General features: G+C 41.3%; 1 protein-coding gene across 1 annotated transcript; it reads left to right on the top strand.

Moving 5' to 3' along the window:
* Positions 1-12818: 12818 nt before the first annotated feature.
* On the top strand, positions 12819-18965 carry LOC142053080 (serpin B4-like). The gene is made up of 7 exons (XM_075084174.1): positions 12819-12986; positions 13421-13483; positions 14068-14196; positions 15494-15611; positions 15924-16066; positions 16803-16970; positions 17138-18965. The coding sequence occupies exons 1-7, from the start codon at positions 12819-12821 to the stop codon at positions 17540-17542; spliced, it is 1194 nt and encodes a 397-aa protein (XP_074940275.1). The 3' UTR covers positions 17543-18965.
* The last annotated feature ends 1363 nt before the right edge of the window (positions 18966-20328 follow it).

Here is a 20328-nt window from a genome sequence, read left to right as displayed (position 1 = left end):
ACCTCTGGGGGTCATCTGGACCACCTCTCCTGCTCAAGCAGGGCCACCTACAGCTGGTTGCCCAGGACCATGTCTAGATGGCTTTGGGATATCTCTGAGGACAGACACTCCACCACCTCTCTGGACAACCTCCCCTAAGCCTCCCCGAAGTTCTCAAATGACTCCAAAGAGAATTTTGTATGCAGTGTCTGCAGGAACAGGATGCTGGTTTAACATAAGTAACATCTTCCTCAGAAGGATTCTGCATGAGGTTTAACAAATTAATGTTTGCAACGTGCTTTATGACCCATAAAAAGGAAAATATACATTAGCCGTTCGCCATATAATTGAGCGTAAAGCACCCTCATGCTCTGCATTCATGGTTACCATAGCTTATGCACCATAAGCTACCTGGGGCCCTTTGGACAAGAAAGTCTAGGAAATAAGAGTGAATGATAGCTGAGTAAGAACAGACAGGAGCAGGACAATAAAAGAGTCAAATAGACAAACTACTCTTGACTGTCTAATCTGAAGGTGCAGTACAGTTGCAGCAGTAACTCTTCAGGCTGTGTCCATGTTTCCCTTCTGGAGGATGGCAGCCCAGTTTGCCTATTAGACAATGTTTTTGTTACCTAAAGCCGTCATCATATAGGGTTTGCATTCCCCAGGGGAAGTTCTGAGCACTGCGACCTCAAAAATCAACAATGTTTCTGAAAATGCAGGGACAGCAATTCCTGTGATGGGTGGCAAATACCACAGGGAAAAAAAACCCTTCCCTTTATTCCCATCTTTTCTCAGAAACGATTATACAGTCCCCAACCCCCAGCGTATCCTTCTTTGGCACTCTTGAGTTAAAACAGGAGTTTCCATGACACTGTGGGTTAGCAGGGGGATGGATCTGCACTTACTACCAATTAAGAATGCAGGAGCTTAGTCCTGAAAATGAAAGAAATAGAGGGGGAAGTTTGCAACAGAAGTCTCTTAGCCCGGGCTAAGGTGGGCAATTCCTGTGCCACCAGAGCACAGGAGCTGTGAAGATGTGTGGTGAGCCTCGTGTGGTGTAGGAGATGCGGCCAGGCCATTTCTGGTACATGGCATGGCAGCAGTTTTACTACTGCCACAATCTCATGAACTATGAAAAGAAGAAGGAAAAAAACAAACATCTATGCAGCATAGGTTTTCTCCCATTTTCTTTCCCCTTGGCACCAACTCTACTGAAGAGAGCGGCGCTTTCTGCCAATCCCCATCCATGCAAACAAGGTCTCTCCTCACAGCTCTCAGCTTGCCAGGGGAGCAGGCATCCCCTTTGCAAACAGCAAGGTTCAGATGCATTTGCTGCCCTGCCCCAAGCCCCTGGAGTTGGACTAGGTGGTCTTTAAAGGTGCCCCTCAACCCAAACCCCATTCTGTGGTTCTGTGTCTTGCACACTGGTTAGCTGAATTTCGCTAACCCCACTCAACTCTGGTCGGTTACTGATTTACAGCTGGTCAAACTAGTTTATAGTAACCACGTTGTATCACAAAACAAATGAGTCGGTAAAAAAGGGAAAAGTTATGAGGTATTGTGTCTTAGACCCAAAACATACATGCACATTTTGAAATCTCAAATTCTCCTGACTTTAATATCCTGTGTTATACTTACCGGACTGCGTAGGATCTGCCTTGTTTTCCTACTCCTGTTTGGAACTGGAAGTGGGAGGAACTCAACTGTGATTAGAATAATGGTTATTGGCAAAATATATACCTTTTAAGCTATAAGGTGAAGAAATACTACTCTTCAGTATATGTGGCCTGGGACTGGATTTAGAGACGTGATCAGTCTCACTTTCACGGTATCACTTTTAATGTTTGTGTTCAGTCTGAGCAAACTCTGCCTGTGGTTTCCTCTCGGTGGGAGGCAGGCGGCAGCAGTAGAAATTTACACAGCAAGTCTCTGCTGCTCCTTTTGAAACCTGGCACAGTGCATTCGGGTTGCACAGTGTTTCAGCTTTCTTCTCCAAGTTGCAGGGCCATGAATTCTTAGACGATTCATTACTAGCTGTGGCTGCGCTCTCATGTGGTGCTCATCGTCTCACTGAATTAGGTACTCACTTCTTCCCTGGTATCAGCTGAGGGAAGGGCCACAATTTGGCCCTTAAATCATAAAATCAGTCGGTACTTTATGAGCAGTAAAGTGGAATGCTTACCCCATTGTCATGGTTTAGCCCCAGCCAGCAACTAAGCACCACCCAGCCACTCACTCACTGCCTGTCCCGGTGGCATGGGGAGAGAATTGGAAGAGCAAAGGCAAGAAAACTCATGGGTTGAGGTAAGAACAGTTTAATAATTAAAACAAAATAGTAATAGTAATAATGTTAAAGATAATAATGATGGTGATAATAATAATAATAAAATGAAAAGGAGAATAATGAGAGAAAAAAATGAAACCTGGGCGGGGCGGAAAGAAGTGATGCAACTGCTCACCACCCGCCTACAACGCTGCCAGTCTCCGAGCTGTGATTGCGGCTTCCCTCAGCCAACTGCCCCCAGTTAATATACTGGGCATGACATTACATGATATGGAATATCCCTTTGGCCAGTTTGGGTCAGCTGTCCTGGCTGTGCCCCCTCCCAGCTTCTTGTGCACCCGGCAGAGCATGGGAAGCTGGAAAAGCCCTTGACTAGTGTAAGCACTACTTAGCGACACCTAAACCATCAGTGTGTTATCAACATTATTTTGATGCTAAATCCAAAACACAGCACTATACCAGCTACAGTGAAGAAAATTAACTTTATCACAGCTAAAACCATGACAGTCTCCTGCTGTGAGCATCACGTGTAGACACACAGTCTGACACATTGCATGCCATGAGTGCGTGCGGTTTTCCAAAGCTTGATACATTTACAAAAATCAGCTATAGCTTAGAAGTCATTTTAACTATAGTAGTCCTGTTAAACTGTAGTATTTTCCTGAACCATATAGTGTGGGAGCAATAAAGGTATTCAATGCGTTTAATTGGTCTGGGTTTTTGAATCCTGATTTGAAAGATGCCTTAGGTACTCAGTGCTTTTGAACATCTTGCCATGTGTCTTGTCTCTTGCCTGTTGTATTTCATCCATGAACTAAAAGCACAATGAGGTGTAATTTACCACCACCAGGAACTTAAATGTCTTCCACCTGCATTTGTCTGACTTGCCATTCTCAAAATAATAATGGATGCAAAAGGTGGAGGATTTTTTTTAGTATCACTGGGAAACCTTTCAAAGAAAACTCTTCCCCAAAGCTCTGGTGTTTGACATGTGCCTGAAAAACAACACTCCTTCAAGTCCATAAGATGTTTGGCCTTGGAGGAAGATTGTTCTAAGTCTGTAATCTCTCATCCTGCCAGTTCTACAGCTCCCTGCCTGATGAGTGGGAAATTGTCTTACTAAACAACAGAGGGGTAACCACTGAGGGGAGAGATTTTCTCAATCCAGAATTTCATAATGGAGAAAAGTCCCTCTAAAGTGCCATATTCTCCAAGTCATATTTACAGAATATATTAATGCAATTGTCTCATATGTGTACTGGGGTGCACTGAGTGTGACTGGGATGGAGTTAACATTCTTCATAGCAGCCTGTATGATGGTCTTTTGGATTTCTGGCTAAAACAATGTTGATAACACTAATATTTTGGCTGTTGCTGAACGGGGCCTGCACAGCATTGAGGCTTTCTCTTTTTCCCACTCTGCCCCTGTCCCCCGCATATAAGTTGGGGGTGGACAAGAAGCTGGGAGGGGACACAGCCAGGACAGCTGACCCAAATTGGCCAAACAGATATTCCATACCATATACCATCACGTCAGCTATAAAAACCGGGGTAGAGGATGGTGGGGTTTTGTTTGCTTCCAAGGTATCTGTTTCTCAGAGATTGGCTGGGCATTGGCCTGCTTGAATGAGATGGTGAGTGATTGCTTTTTCATTGTTTGGTTTTTTTCCGTCTTTCTTTTATCTGTTAAACTGCCTTTATCTCAGCTCACATTTTTTTCCCCTTTTGCTCTTCCTGTCCTCTCCCCCATCTGTGGGTACTGGGGGGAGTAAGCAAGTGTCTGTGTGGGCACTTGGCTGCTGGCTGGAGTCAGCCCACAACACAGGGTTCATCTGCAGTTTGCCAAATATGGTAATATAAAGGGAAGTATTTTAAAACTGCAAATACGTAGCAATATTTTTTTATTTTTCTTGTGTGGTGTTCATAGGTTTTAATATCCATTTTATAATATAGCACGAAATAGTAAGCTGAAATGTTTTCCTATGCCAAAACCCACTTCATGTAAGGCTTTCAATCATTAAATTTGTATTTACTGATATTCAGTGATAAGAATTGATGTCTAAGTGTATTTGAGCAGTTTACTCAGTTTGCTTCTACATAGCAAAGCTCATTTTCTGTCTGCACAAGAGTGAGTGAAGTACTGCAATACATATAGGTTTTAGTGAATGTTAGTAACTCCAAAGTTTGGAAACCTGCAGTCCTGGCTGTTGAGATTCACAACTGGGACAGAGAGAATGGAGCTGTACCACCTAAATTAAATTGGGTCTATTATGATCTCTTCTGCCTATACAGTTTTCTGCACTTACATAGTATGTATTTATAAGCTATTAAAATATCAGTGAACTGATATTGGGAGAGTTATGATAGATTTACACCCATGCCTGAGAACAGAATTCAGACCCAAGTCTCCAGCTGAGTTACTCAGACACCTGTGCATACCAGGAAGAAAAAGGGGCCATCATGAAGTCTCAATTTAGAAATGAACACACACTGTTGTGTCTCTCCATGCAGCACAAAGGCAGACAAAGGGTGAATATATTTATGGGCACATCCTGTAGCTGGTTTCCAAATACAGGGATAAAAAATGAACCACATCTTAAATATATAGTAAACTGCGGCTCTGTGAATGAAGACATGTAGTTGCAAGCTTTCCCACTCTCAAATGAGAAGGCTCACTGGCAGGATCAGAGCTTTGAAGTCACCCCACAAGCATCTGATGGCATTCCAGCTCTTGTTTACCTTCTGTTGCTTAGTGCTAAAGTTTACTTTGTACGAGATGGAGGTTTGGGAAAAGGGTCAAATGGTACTTTCCACCATCAGCAGCAGTGGTTGTGTGTGCTGCAATAACATGGGGACACTGTTCCTCTGGCCCACAAATAGATAATTGTGTGGGAAACGTTGTACCATGATTTCTCAGACACCCTTAATGTCCCTTCATCAGCATTTTGTAGTTAGCTATCTGCCTTCATCTGGAATAGTGTAAGACACTTCTGTGTGTGAATAGATTTCACATTGATGTCCTAGGCCAAATGCCAAAGCTATTGGACGTCATGATCTGTCAAAGCGTTCTTGTTCACATCCAATAAGCATGCAAAACCAAAACAGAAGGGACTATTTTGTGTGTTCTGCATGAAATAATAGTTCATGGAAGCACGTTGCTTTAAAGTCAGCTTTCCTCTAATATCTTATTCTGTGTAGTAAAGGTATATTGTTTTATGAAGGCTGTTGGTAAGTGATGCTGGTCACAGGTTCTACATTAGATTATACATAAATGTTTACAATCAGCTGAGATACAAGTATCTGGTATTGACAAGGTGATGTATCTGGGTTACAGGGAGGCCAGAAATGAAGAAGCTGTCATCTTATCCAGGATAATACGAGAGCAACAACTTTATCAATAACAAAAATCAGTGTGACTGAAAGAAAGCAGAAATGGGGAGAGATGTAGAGAACTTTATTTTCAAGACAGTTTAGTAGTCCGTGGTTACCCCAGGCATGGAGATAGGGAATTTGAATTGCAGAATGGTGAGATGATATATTATATAAATTCCATTGCAGGATGGGAAAAACATACCATTTGCACATCCCCATTATTCTGTGGCCTGAAGAAGATCCTTTTTACCATGGGAACAAATTCTCTTTTCATACCTCCTCTGGAACTGAATCAGTTTACACTGGCTGAAAATTTGACCCTGTGTTTTCAAATTATACACCTACCAGTTCCTCACGGGGCTTGGCAGCTTGGGAAGGGTATTTCCAAATTTTACTTTGTTTTCAGAAACTCAGTCACTAACAATATGTGCACAATATTGGCTATCGCTTACAGTCCATTCTGGACCATAATACATCTGATTTTGCTAGCTGTAAGGACTGGCAAGAACATCCCCTCACTAATTTTTATGTGAATAACATATTAGACTACCAAGCAACTGCATAATTTGGGCTAGCTATGGAAATCATACCACAAGGATGGTCACAGGAATGAGGAAGAACAATTCTTTTAACATTCAGTCTGATGGCCAAAAGCAATACCTTTCTCCTCAGAATTGTGAAAATTATACAATGCTTTACAGAGTTGAGCAGCCCTGAAGGGCGTTTCAGGTTTCCAAGTCCCTAATTTGTTGAAGTAGCTCAGTAACTAACAATACCCACAGTGTTTTGGGTAGTGTTATTACTGTAGTAATAGGTTCTTGTTCGCGAGTACATCTACAATAATTACCTTTTATGACCAGGGAGACATTCCCAAACACTACGTCTTATGCAAAGAATAAATTGACTAATAAGTATTTGCATGACTTGGCCAGTAGCATATGTCAAAGTTTAAATATGCCTGGATGTAACTGTTCTAATTTACAGTCAGGACAATTTAGGACAGAGGTGAGTTAAAACTCTGGGGATAAGGAAGCACTGAAGCATACAGGGGTTTGGAAACTCTTTGTCTAGAAGCTTCTAAAAACAGGTTCGACAAACATCTATCAGCTGTAATCTAGACATCTTTGATCTTGCCTTAGGGCAGCAGCTGCACTAGACAATCTCAAGGCTCCTTCCAGCCACACATTTCTGACATTTCCAATGAAAGCTAATTAATGGCTACACAGAGTTGTGAAAGAACAACTGAGATTTACTCAACGTATCTGTCCAGAGTTATCACAAGATCTGTTGGTGGGAATAGACTTTTCATTCCATTTTCATACATGTTACTCTTGGAAACTTCATTTGCCATATGGACAACAGATTTTATTATCAGCTGCTTCTATACTAAAACTCTTGCCCATCCATTGTATTTTCCATGGTTGGGTACCAGAAACCCAGAGAAGGAGTCAGCACACCATGTAGATTGCAGTCAGTGGGTGAATGCAGATTTTGCAGTAAACCTCTCCCATTTCTTCAGGTACAAAGTGTTTCTAAGCAGTCCTGTGTTCTTTACACCTCAGCTCCAAGAACAATGTGAAAATGAATACCAATATGTGTTGAATGTGTTGCATTCTCAAAAAAGTTTGGGAATTCTTCACCAAATTTCATTTAAATTAGTAAATTAGCCCTGTATAAATTCTTGTGGTAACCCCCAATTCTCTGAAGATATACTTTGTTCTATGATATTACCTATGCCTCTGGAAGTGATGAAACAATAAATGTTTGTGATGAGAGTTTATCACTCTCCAATGTCCTCAGTAACATTGAATAAAGCTTGAGGATTCTAAGGAGGAATGCTTAAGTGACAAGACCCAAGGAATTTCCTTTTCACGGATGCATAAACGTGCCTAACTCCCATTTCTGTCACTTGAAGCATCCCAAAGTCCACCAGAATTATGAGAGGCAACTTTCACTTTGAATTTGTGCTCTGGGTTTTCATAATTTTTTTGGCTGCAGAGTGTCTGGTTTGGAGGGTTATCATGGCCTCAGCAATGAAATAATAAGAACTAATGTCAGAGAGACCACTGCAGCGTCATCTATTGATTTGCTAGTTGTTGTTGTCTAGTATAGTTGCCTAGACTGAAGTGCCAAAATCCTGATGTTTCATCTCAGCAGAATTTTCATTCATGCACACATTTCATTGTTAAAAAAATTTAACCAGTCACTACCTTTGTAGAAATTAAGTTCAAACTGAAAATCAATATCTTTTGCACTTTCAAAAACCCCAAATAACAGCTCCATTGCATGAAAATATCTATTATCTTTTTCAGTGGTTAATCAATATGGAAAAACAGCCCCTTTTTTCAAATGCAAAGGAAGTTTTCTACTATCTTCATCACTGCACCCCACGATGCTGGCTGACAAGAAATGTTGTTGAGATGGACAGAGAAGACAGACAGGAACTACTAGAGGCAGAGCTAGGAGAGGAATATTTATTGACGTTCTGTATCTCACGGCTTTAAAAAATGCTGCATTTGTTATTTAGGTAAAGAAACCTGGCTTATAAAATGATTTAAACTGCCACAAAGGAATGATATCCAGAGATACCATAAATTAGATTAGTCACAAGGCCTGGATCAGCTGGCATTGTAAAATAGGCTCATCATGCAGAAATAGTTGTCTAGCCATAACTCCGTACTCTGTGGAAGCCAATTAAGATGACACATGCAGACAACCTTGCTTAGAAACGTAAGCAAATGTTCCTGTTAGTTATGGCTCATAAGCAAGTGAGAAAGCGTGTGAGCAGAGAAGGTACAACAGGCAGAACTGGCTGCATTGCTAGAGATTTTTTTTTGGATGCTGATAAGTGAATCCAAGATGAAGAATTTTTGGATGCTGTTTTGTGACATGTCTAAATCTCCCTGGAGAGTAAAGGGGTCCATTGCAATCATGGAACAACTTCTGGTGCAGAAAGAAGTTCAGGTGGAAGAAAACAGTGCTGGGCTCACCTCTTCCCCAGCAAGTTTAATGATCAGCATGAGGTGGCCCAAGTCTCTGCAAAGTCGACACTCATCAATTCCTGCACTCTGTTGTCGATAAATTCATTACTGGAGAGTCATCAGACAGCAGTGCAATTTAGAAGGTGATACTTGCTTCTCACTAGGTTCTTGACTCATACAGCCTGAAAATCACAAGAATTAATATCAGACATTGCTCTTGTGGTAGTTCCCAAATGAGCTGAGAGCATCAGCAACGTCTCCCACTTCTTCGCCAACTTCAAAAGGTATTCTTCTGTCATGCTGAAGTTTCTGTGGATCACCACAGGTGCTTTGTCACTCTAATTGCTCTGGTATGATGTGCAAGGTTTGTTATTTTTTGTGATGCTTATGTAGCAGATGTCTGGCAAATAGGGTGGGCCCTCTTGGTCCTTGGCCCAGTGAAAATCACAGCAGTCCTTGTTTTGTTCTTGCTATTCAGCAGTACTACTTATCCAATGGTACCTTTACTCACAGGCAACCTCAGACACATCAGGTACCCTGTAATTACCACCTGAGCATCCAGGCTTACTGCAGTGTGTCCACTGGCAGCAAAGAATAATCACAAGGGGCGTGCTGATGGTCTGTTCTGCATACACTGAGTCATTGCTTCTTGCTATGGAGTTGTGTTCTGCTGGTTGACATCACTGAGTGGATCTCTTGTTCCTCATTTTTGCCTTCCTATGCTTACCTCATCCATGTAATCAGAACTCTTTGCGATATGTAAATCATATAGAAAAGTCTTCATGCCCTTGGTCCTGGCCCCACGGCCATCAGAAGTGAAGGAAAAGTTTGAGACTTTCAGCCAAAATGACTGCAAACAGGTAAACAGTGCTCAACAAAACTTGTCTTGCTGCGTGAAAACCATCTCCCTTCTGTTCTGGGAGATGACTGAATGCTACTCTGACTTAGAACTGTTGCATCTTGCTGCTCCTACCTGCATACTCTCCCCTCTTATATTCCACAAAATTTTTCCGCCAATTGTGCTATGCCTAGTGCCAAAAATAAGAATGCAGGGAACAGCCCACCACTGCAAGAAAGGAAACAGCATCTACCTGGTTCTGCTCTGCACTTTCCTGTAGCCAACAACATGAGGAAGGGGGTCAGGAGCTGGGTTTTGAAGTGACTGTGTAGAGACCAGCCACTTCCTCAGCAGAAACCAGGAAAGCAAAACAGACACTTCTCTGGGAAGTTTTCTTTCCCCAACATTAACCAAGCAAAACCAGACTCGGTGGCTTTCTTCCCTTCAGGCAACATCTGTGCAGGTCTAACTGTCTTCTCCTCAGGGCTTGAATGATCAGCGCCTTTTAAATTTCTATTTCCTCCAAGAAAAAGATATAAGAAAATTCTAATCAGAAAAAAAATAAACTCATGAGTATCTTATGTCTGATATGAAACTGCCTTCAGAACTTCCTAAATACCAGAGAAGCCTAGTATCTGATTGGGTTCATATATAAGTATATGTTAGTAGTGATAACTAAGTACTTCTTGCAAAACAGTGTTATAAGTGTTTGTGCTTGCATACACGCATGCAAGTACTTGCCCACACACACACTATATCAACCTAAATGTGAAGGAATATAATTTTTTTTCAGGAAAATAACCCCAGCAACATACTACTTATAATTAGGTTGCTCTGTCCTTATGCCTTGCTGAAGCAATATAAGGCAAGGACCGGACTTCCTCAGAGTCACTGTAAAAATGAGGAGTAATGAGAAGTTCTGGGCTAAACTTAGCTGATACATCAGTGTCTTGTGCAAAGCCTGCCTGGACAAAACTCGCTCAGCTTTCTTGTAAACACACCTGCAGAATGCAAGGTTTTGAAAGACGACTATGTGGACAGGGATAGCTTCTCTGTGTTTTGCCCCTTGTGCCACAAATGCCTTCCCCACTTACAGCAAGGGGAGGAATCCCCAGAAGAGGAGCAGGACTCTCATATTTCTGCCTGGAAAACCTAAGGAAGTGCAGATGATGCATGGGGACCCCCTAACTGCAGTCCCTCTGTGGGAAGCATAGCATCCCAGCTGTGCCAGAGCTAGTCTGCACACGCTGCATGGCGGATACCAACGCACCCATTCTGTGCCGGATCACCGCAACAACTGCAGAGTGCTCGGCGGCGGCATGGCCTATGCGTGCACCTGGCACGGTCATGCTGCGCATGCACCGGGCCTGCTCTTCCAGGATGTCACGCAAATGAAACCAAGCTACCGTTTGTCCAGTCTGTTGGATATTCAATAAACTCTGGAAAAAATGGCTAAATTCCTCTTCTCCATTAAGGACTAAGTTTCCAGCTGAGGAAGAAATCAGCTAGGGAAAGCTCCCTGGAAGGCACCTTCAAGTCAGAAGCCTTCAGAAGCATAGAAGTGGAGCAGGCAAAGGGAACTGCCCCGCCTCCACTCTGGAACCACTGCCTCACATCACAATTGGCCAGATAGGTACTTATGTATTTTTCTTTCCCTTGCTACTGTGCTACCTGCAGAGGTTTTGATAATTAGTTTCTATTATAAAAACATATGTGCTTGCATTCTGGGTGCCATTTCTGACAGCCGTACACATCAAATTTTGTAGAGTTTATTTTTTTTACAGGTAAAAAACCTGAAAACTCCTTTGCTTCTAGGTGTTGGCTTTCTTTTTTATAGCTAGGTAGAATTTTTTTACATTTCAGTATGCATTTGAAATGGTGACTTCTCTCTGAACTCCTGGGGATAAAGGAAAATTCAGGATTCCACAAAAGGTCCCCTAATTATACTACCTGTTTGCAACAGACAGGAATGTGATCCGTCATGAATGAAAATTATGCTGCCACTGGGAGTGGCAGTGGCTTTATATCCCATTGCTCCAGAAGTCCTGTCATCGAGCTCAACAGTCGAGTTGACACCAACAGTCCTGAGGAGAAGGTAAATATCTCCCATGACATTTAATTCTAACATTTATGCTACAAATGACATAATTATAAAATGTCTATAGATTCATATTTGCATTAGTGACGTACATATCTTCTTAGCGCATATATACTGTATATAATGTATTTTGAGGAAGCGAGAATATTTTCAAGGTGCTGTGCAATGTGTTGGGATACATTAAAATGCATGGGCTGTGTGATGAAGCTGTGCTTAACTTGCACAATGGCTTTACCAGGTGTGTTTCTAAAAGAAGATTAAAACCAAACCTTTTCCCACTTTTTTCTGCATTATCCAGATTGGTAATTTATAAGGACATAATCTTTCTACACCATTCCGTATTCTAAAGATTTATATGGATAATTTAATTCTTCTTGTGTAATGGGGGAGAGGTATCTTCCACATCTGTGGAGAAAGTTATTCAATCTCAGTAAGAATCGAACCAAAGATGACTTAGAATAGTGGAAACTCTAAAATACTGGACTGACTTTCTAAGGGATTGGCATCACTTTACTGGATGAAAACACTTGAAAAAGACTTTCATAAGAAGAATTCTGTCCTAGGTGTAAAATGTGAAGAGTTTTGTGGAACATTCAAGATCATCTGCTAGTAATAGTTGTGATCATAACTGAAATATATTTGGGAAAAGGGGTAAAGCTGCAGATGAAAAATAGGATTTGAATTTTCCGGTAATACACAATGTGCCTTTGTTGAAAATCTTTCTAAGTGAGTCTATCTGTAGTACAGTTTTCTGTCAAACATTCATTAAGGAACCAGCCTTAGAAGGACACAGTATATGAGGCATAGCTGATTAATACCCACAAAGTTTTTAGAGAGAGACACAGAGAGTGAGGCAAGATCAAGGGGTATAATTAAGAAGTGCTATGCCTAGAGGACTCGAGGCAGGAAAGATCGGGACATAAAGAGAGCTGGGACTGTGGTTAGGACAAGGTTAGTGCTAAGTGACAAAGCCATAGCTGTTGTCTGAGCTGGAGAAACAGCTCAACTCAGAATACTGTTTCTGAAAAATGTGTTTCTCCTGCCATTCAGGGTGCTGGTTTTCAGATGAGTTGTTTCAGTCTGAAGTTCACTGTGAAATCCCAGATGTGGTGAGTCAGGAATCTTCCATCAAGTGCTGAACAATTCAGCCATGATACTGCAGAAAACCCTATCGTGCTCTATCAACGCATCTAAGCTTAGCAGGCATAATGATGAGAAGACTAAATCTTTGTTTCCCTTGTTGCAGGTGATCGCAGCGCCACAATGTGCTCTCTCAGCGCAGCCAATGGCAAGTTCTGTCTTGACTTTTTCAGAGAGCTGAGCAAAAGAAAAAGAAATGAGAACATCTTCTTCTCCCCGCTAAGTCTCTCAGCTGCCTTTGGGATGGTTGTCCTTGGAGCCAGGGGTAACACACTGAAACAGATTGAGAAGGTGAGTTTCCTTTGCTCTGATAAGGGGTCGGTGGCAAGATATGAGCCAAGAGGCTCATAGTACCATCTGATGTAGTTCCTTAGCATGCAAAGGTCTGATGTGCAAGCATACCGTTAAAAAAACACTATCTTGTGCTATTGCTAATACCAAACTTTTTCAGACTAAACAGTATTAGAGCAATTGATCATTCGATGAATACCTTAGAGCTAAAGAAAGTGTTTTGGAGGTATCACTCCAAGGTGAAAGATTTAAAATATTTTATGAGCTCACTCTCTGTGAAAACTTCTTGTTCACTTGTAAGGATTTAATGATAAAGGACAACTGGACTTTCCACATTTACAGTGTCTGACTGTGCTTTGGGACCGGCTTGCAACACTGTGTTTTAGTTTGAGGTACCATCGCTCAGCTGCATTTACTCAACATTTACATTGCAGGTATTTCATTTCGGTGAAGTTTTGGGCAGTACAAGTCAGGGAAACAGAAACCCTTCTGAGAAGGTAAGACACAGTTGTGGCGCTGGGATGAAGCAACAGGTGCTGGTTTGTCAGCCCTTTCTTTGTAAACCATCACTTAATCAGAAAGCATGGCAGGGCTGAGCAGCCTCTCTGTCTAGATTTGCAGACCTGCTTATTACTGTTCTTTTATTAGTTATTTAAGGAGCCGTGTGAGATCACACATTTCAACAGCTAAGCCTTCTTATTACAGGTTTCTAACCAAACCCAATCTAAAATATGGTAAGTGCTTAAATTGCCGCCCGCAAAGGCTTGTCCACAGGGCAAACCAAAGGCACTTCAGAGCTTGCTCCTCCCAGGCTCTAAGCCAGCAGACTTTAGCTCAGTGTGTGCAGAGTGATCACTGTAGGACACAGTGTGATTTGGAGGTGGACGGTGTGGGTCTGAAAGGGAATTGTTTCATCATTCTGTACATCTGGTACAGGAGAGCTGGAGGTGGTGTCTTGGTGCAATATCAACTGTGTCGAGACAGTCTTCTCATACAGAGGGAGGCTGCACTTCACCCTCAGGTCCAGCTTTGCACAGGGAAGCTCAAGCCTACTAAGAAACTTCTGGTTTCCTGTTTGAAGTGTGAAGAAGCTGGAGGAGTCCATTCCCAGTTCCAGGCTCTGTTAGCTGCAGTCAGTGAACCCAGACCAGGCTGCTCTCTGACCATTGCCAACAGGCTTTTTGGAGAAATTACGTATCCATTCTTCCAGGTAAGTGGCCATGGTGTCCATTTTAACAGCGCCTGGGAGTTACAAGCTCAGTAGAATTTCTTCCATCGTAAAGTACAATGGGAAATGATACACAAAGGCGCTGTCATGGTGTGCTGCCAAAGGACTGCACTCCACAGCCCCTGCAGTCAGGGAGCCTTTCCATCTCAGTTGCCCAGCAGTTAGATTTCAGGAACAGCAGAACGCTGAGAAGCCATGACTTAAAAGCTTTTATATAAAGAAACAGATCTACAGTAACAGCTCTCCCTGGGCATTCCAGAAGATGTGATAGCATTAATAACTGTCACTATATCCTTGCCACGCACACCCGGTGTCTAACAGAGCTGGTGCTTGCTGCATCATTTCTGCCCAAGCTCCGTGACCAGCAGAAGACTTTTCTCTCCCCCAGTGTCTTCTCTGCTTCTAATAAAATGATTGTACTCACTCTTCTACCTCTCCTTCAGAGTCTATGCAAATACGGGACACACTGATTCCTGCTGCCTTTTCAAACAAGGCTTAGAAGAAAGTAGCATCTTTGTGATTAGTGTCCATTAGTCTTAAATTAGACTAATTGGAATTAGACTAGTGGAATTGACCATGTCAGAACATTCTTGTGGAACACTGACAGCCCAGGCAATGCAAGTGCACACAAATAGTTTCCTCAGGAAACTAGATGTTTGTAAGAGTATCTCTAGGAACAGTACTGTTTCATCTCTGTAACCACCTTTCTCTCTTCAAGTCAAGATTTCATCTTGCTTCCAAAACTTTGCACTTTAGCTAAAGAGAGGTTTTCAGAGCCAGAGAAAAGTGACCAGCAGCCTGGAAAAGTTTTACTCTTAATGCAAGTTATAAGTTTTACTGTATATATATCTACACACAGTAATATATATACACGCACTCACGCACATATCTCATTGTGATATTATCAATCCCCGTTATTTGTTCAAAATAAGGCAACCTTCTTTTGGTGGGTGGAGGAAGATAGGCAGCATAATGATATATAAACTTAAAGAAAGGTACTAAGTTGTGGTGTTAGATACTTTCTAGTGTGACGAGACATTTCTGCTGTTCAGTCCAACTTGAAAATGCAGAAAAATATATTTGCAATATGATTTTTTATAAATAATCTCTCTCTAAAAACTGCATTCTTGAGTTAATTCAATGAATTTTTTCATATATGCCTGTTTTACTCATTCCTTTCTTGCTGATCTACTCCATGGAATTATCTGGAAGCCATGAAATTATCAATCTTATAAAAAACATCATGTTGTGATAAAATTCTGTTATTTGTACTTTCCAGCAATACCTGGATTCCACAAAGAAATTCTATCGAGCAGAACTCGAAGCAGTCAATTTTAAATACACTGAAGAAGAAGCCAGGGAGAAGATTAACTTCTGGGTGGAAAGTGAGACAAAAGGTAAAGAATAATATGTGCAGGTTGTTTGGTTTGCAATCCAACCAGTGAGGAATATCATGTCTGAATTTCAGTTTCCACCTTTTCTTTTCAAAGATAGCAAGACACTGCTTTTTTTTGCTCGATAGGAAATAAATTTAGGAAGAAGTAGAAAAATGCCTTGAGTTCCTGCTTCAAAAACTGTATATAAACTTTTTGCTATTTGTCTGACAGCATTATACTACTTTTCAGATTTACAGGAGTAATTATTAGTAGTCAAACGCAGCTGATTTCCTGAACAAAGTAATAATTCTTTCTAATTCATTTTTTTTAAAGGTAAAATCAAAGACCTATTTGCTGCTGGGTTTATTGATCCCTCCACTGTACTTGTCCTGGTCAATGCTATATATTTTAAAGGACAGTGGGCAGTAGAATTTAAGAAAGAAGACACTAAGGAAACATATTTCCGACTGAACAAGGTATGGTATGGGCAGGAAATGAAACAGCTGGGGGATGAAAATCAGATGTCAGTCTCCTATAACAATAGATGGGAGCTTTCGTCCTCTTTGTTATCCCAAAACAAAACACTGGTCTTCAGCTAGAACAATGGAAAGCTACATCTTCTCTCCAGTCTGACAACCAAATATGTAACTGTTTCTATCACTTTCCATCAGAAATGGCTCTCGTGCAGCTGAGATCCTGGTTGGGTCAAAGTCACTGAGCACATGCACTAAATTTGTTGGGGTTTCACAACTAAAGATGCTGTTTCAAAAACAGTCTGCTTTTGGGACTGAATTTGAGCATTCGATTCCTGTGCTACTATTTACGAACCAAACAGTGTTTGTTTTCGGGAAAAAATGAGCTAAAGACAAATTATCTGAGGAGAATGTATACATTATTCATAAAAAATTCAGATTCATGGTTGCATCAGATGCATCAGTTTCCTCATCTGACATGACAGAAAAAAGAATGACATAACAAGGGAGTTGTGAGTAAAGTAATCTAGCACAGTAGAAATGGAAAAGTAGGTTTTATGCTTCTAAAATGGATAACTTCATGGGAACTGCAGTTAAGAGGTAGGAACACATCAATGCTACAAGTATGTTAAAGCCATGACCAGTGTGAACGCTAATCTCAACACTGAAGCCAACTACAATAAGACTGATCACTTCTGCATTTCTGTATTTTCTGCTTAATATGTTTCATGTGTTCCAGAATGAGAAAAGGACAGTGCAGATGATGTTTCAAGAAGGTTATTTTAACATGGCCTTCATAGATGAAATGAAAATGAAAGTGATAGAGCTCCCATACTTTGACAATGAACTGAGCATGTTCATTCTTCTTCCTGAAGTTGTCTGTGAGGACTTTACTGGCCTAGAACAGGTAATACTCCTTTTTCTCTCTAGTAACATACTTAAGGGGCTGCCAACAGAGCAATACTTTAATCTTGCTCCAGTGTGTCCAGAAAACAAGTGGGAAAAACTGAACCGTATTATCTTTTCGTTCCATTCATTATGGTGTAAATCATTATTATCAATACCACCTTACAGCTTGAATGCACACTCACGTATGAAAAGCTAGCAGGATGGACCAGCTCAGCTAGGATGCAGCAGCTGAGAGTGAAGGTGTACCTGCCCCAGTTCAAGATGGAGGAAAGTTACGTTCTCAACAAAACTCTCCAGGAGATGGGAGTGATGCATGTTTTTGACTGGGGAAAAGCTGATTTGTCAGGAATCTCTAGGAAAGATGGTTTAGTTGTGTCCAAGGCCATCCAGAAGTCATTCGTGGAGGTCAACGAAGAGGGCACTGAAGCAGCTGATGCCATGAGACTTGTTGCAGTACCTCTGTGTTGCCCAATTTCTTATGAATTCAGAGCTGACCATCCATTCATCTTCTTCATCAGACACAACCCAACCAACACCATTCTCTTCTTTGGGAGATATTCCTCCCCTTAAGTGGAGGTTATATTGGAAGTTAGATCTTTCTCCCCACTAACATCCACACTGGGAAACACTGAGGACAAAAGATAGGCACATTTTTGTTGGGCTTTATCCTAATGTGTTAATTTGCTGTAAAAAAGACTGTCTGATAAGAGCCAAATTAGAGGTAAAAACCTAAAACACATTAACACTTCCCTTTCTAACATCAACTTCAGGCATGTCTTTCCTCTAGGAGGCCTCACCAAGATGACATCTACCTTAAAAAGAGCTGTAGGCCTCTAGAGTTATGCACAGAAAATCTTATTTTGATCCTTTCCTAATGCAGCATGTCTCCAATAAACCCATGATTTTAATGCCCTAACAGGAGTGAGAGATTCTCCCACGTGAAGGAGACAGGAGGATAGGGATCTGCATTAAAATTATAAACTTGGGTAGTCAGTCTCTTTTAGCTTTGCCTACCCAACGTTTGTACAGGTCTTAAGGAAACGCGACTTTCTATGGGAGAACCAAAGTATTCCCATGGGACCTCCCCTTTAAACATTGATCAGGGGTAATGGTTCAGGCTGGAATGAGGCTCCTGATATTTGTTTTCAGAGAGCAGAGAAAGCAGAAGTCTTTTCTGGTGTAATCTTGTTTGTTCTCAAGCAGGGGGGACCCATTCCTTATTTTTTCCTGTGAGAAACCCTGTATGTGCTAGAAAGTTCTCCAACTTCTTCATAAACTTCTATGTAACAAAACCAGGGTTTCAGAATAATGGAAGGCCTCTTCTGACAAGGCCTGCTCTGTGATGGCTGCGAATTGGACACTTAATTCCCACATAAAACTTTAAGCTGTGATCAGCCATTCTTGCTTTTAAAAAAGACCAGCTCTCTTTCTTTGCACTTCTGATACCATGAGTTTCTTGTTCTGTCTGTTTTATTCCTCATCAGCATGAAAAGCTAATAAAAACATCTATAGTGATGGCATTTAGATGGGTAGCCTGTATTTGTTCCATTTATCATGATAACCACTGCAAACTAAATATTAACTGTAGTAGTCTGCAGAATTAAGTGGATAGAGGAACAGTCTAATATAGCAGGTAGAAATAATGGTAATGCTTTCAAAACTAAGTGACACTGAAGTCTACCTCCCATTTTTTAATATTCATTGTGCTAAGTTTAGGCACTAGACAACTTGACATTAGGACAGGCAAACCCTGAGCCTCACCTACTGCTTCTCCTTTGCATTTGACTTTACCAGGGAATTAAGAGTGCAGTTTTAGGACATGGCTGTGTCAGTTTAATGACATTGAGGAGGACGATGCTGCTGCTCCCCTTGTCTCCTTCCTTCCATGTGTTCTTGCTCCCTCCCTTACACCACCACTATTACTTGCCTGACTAGGGGACGAACAGTTCTCTGGGACCTAGATCAAGAGGAAAATTTTTAGTAAAGTTAACTTGCTTGCTGATGACCTGGTTCCCGAAACCACCTCCTGGATGTTGCAGAGTAGGTGGTGGGAAGGCATAGGGAGGGGTTATGGAGAAGAGAGCAGCCCACCCAGACTGGCAGCAGGCAATGTCCAAAATCCACAGACACATGAAAACTACTTGCTTTTAAAGGAAAAATGTTCCACCTCTTTGATGACGCACTCTCATTTTCCTGTTGCTCACTGATGGGAAGAAGGTAAACACTGAGAGCATATTAGTGCCATTTCAGAACTGCAGATTCAAAGGGCTCTTCCAAATGCTGAGATATACAGGAAAAAATTACAGTAAGCCACAGTAGTCAACACAAATTCCATTGCTAAATAAAGCAGATTCATGATACTTTGTGGAGCAGTCTCACATGGCTGCAATTTCAGTATGAAATACAGCCTTAAGTAGTAAAATTACCAGTAGAGGCACAGTTTCCATATCAATTAGCTGGTAAGAGAACACCAAACACAGGATGTGGGCTCTCCCGATGAATACGGTATGGAAAAAATAGCCATGCATGTTTTTCAATGACTGCCATCAGTATTTTGTGTATAGGTGGTTTGTCTCAAATATAAGTTATTATGTTAGAAAAAAGAGTGAAAAGAACCCTGTTAGAATGTATTAGCTTGCATATTCAGACCTACATATTTTGAGATAAAATGTAGAAGAAAAACAATTAATGGCATATGTGATAAAGGCAAGTGCTGTAAACTATTATCCTGAAGAGCACAAGTCTCATAACAGGAAAAGGAATTCTATATGACAGCAAAGGAGAAGGTGTGGCTGGAACAAGGCTTGTCACTTAGCTTACTACAGCTGAAATAGTCACTTATGATCTTTGCATTTTTTTTAACTTGTTCCAGGGATATCCAGATAATTTCAAAACCAGGAACAAAATGTAGTATAAATAATTAAAAAAAATTTCTGTTTTATCTTCACATAATCTTTTTTCTAATTGCCATCTTCATTTATAAAACATCTAAGAAATGTGGTGAAAACAACCAGGAGCTGCTAGAATAGTGGTAGCAGGTCCTAGTGTAGAGGGCCAAGTTCCTGCAAAATGATGTTTACTTAAAAATAGAAGTTAAACACTCTACACTGGCAGCAGATGCTTCTCCTGTGGGGAACTGTAGCTTGTAAAAGTGCAATGCCAAACAATAGAGCTTGCAGAGCAGAGGAAAGCTGGAGACTCCAAATGGTGCCTGGAGCAGACACGATCCTGAAGTGGATGCCACTGCCTCTTCCCCAGGGACAGGCTTGATGCACAGCCTGTTGAACCATGCCAGCATACCTCACAGCCTACAAACATGTACACTGCCAAAAAGCAAAGCAAAAGAAGTCAAATAC

The sequence above is a fragment of the Phalacrocorax aristotelis genome, chromosome 2 (assembly GCF_949628215.1).
Source record: "Phalacrocorax aristotelis chromosome 2, bGulAri2.1, whole genome shotgun sequence".
Lineage (NCBI taxonomy): Eukaryota > Metazoa > Chordata > Aves > Suliformes > Phalacrocoracidae > Phalacrocorax > Phalacrocorax aristotelis.
The sequence above is the reverse complement of the archived record's forward strand: the minus strand, read 5'-3'. Positions and strand labels throughout refer to the sequence as shown.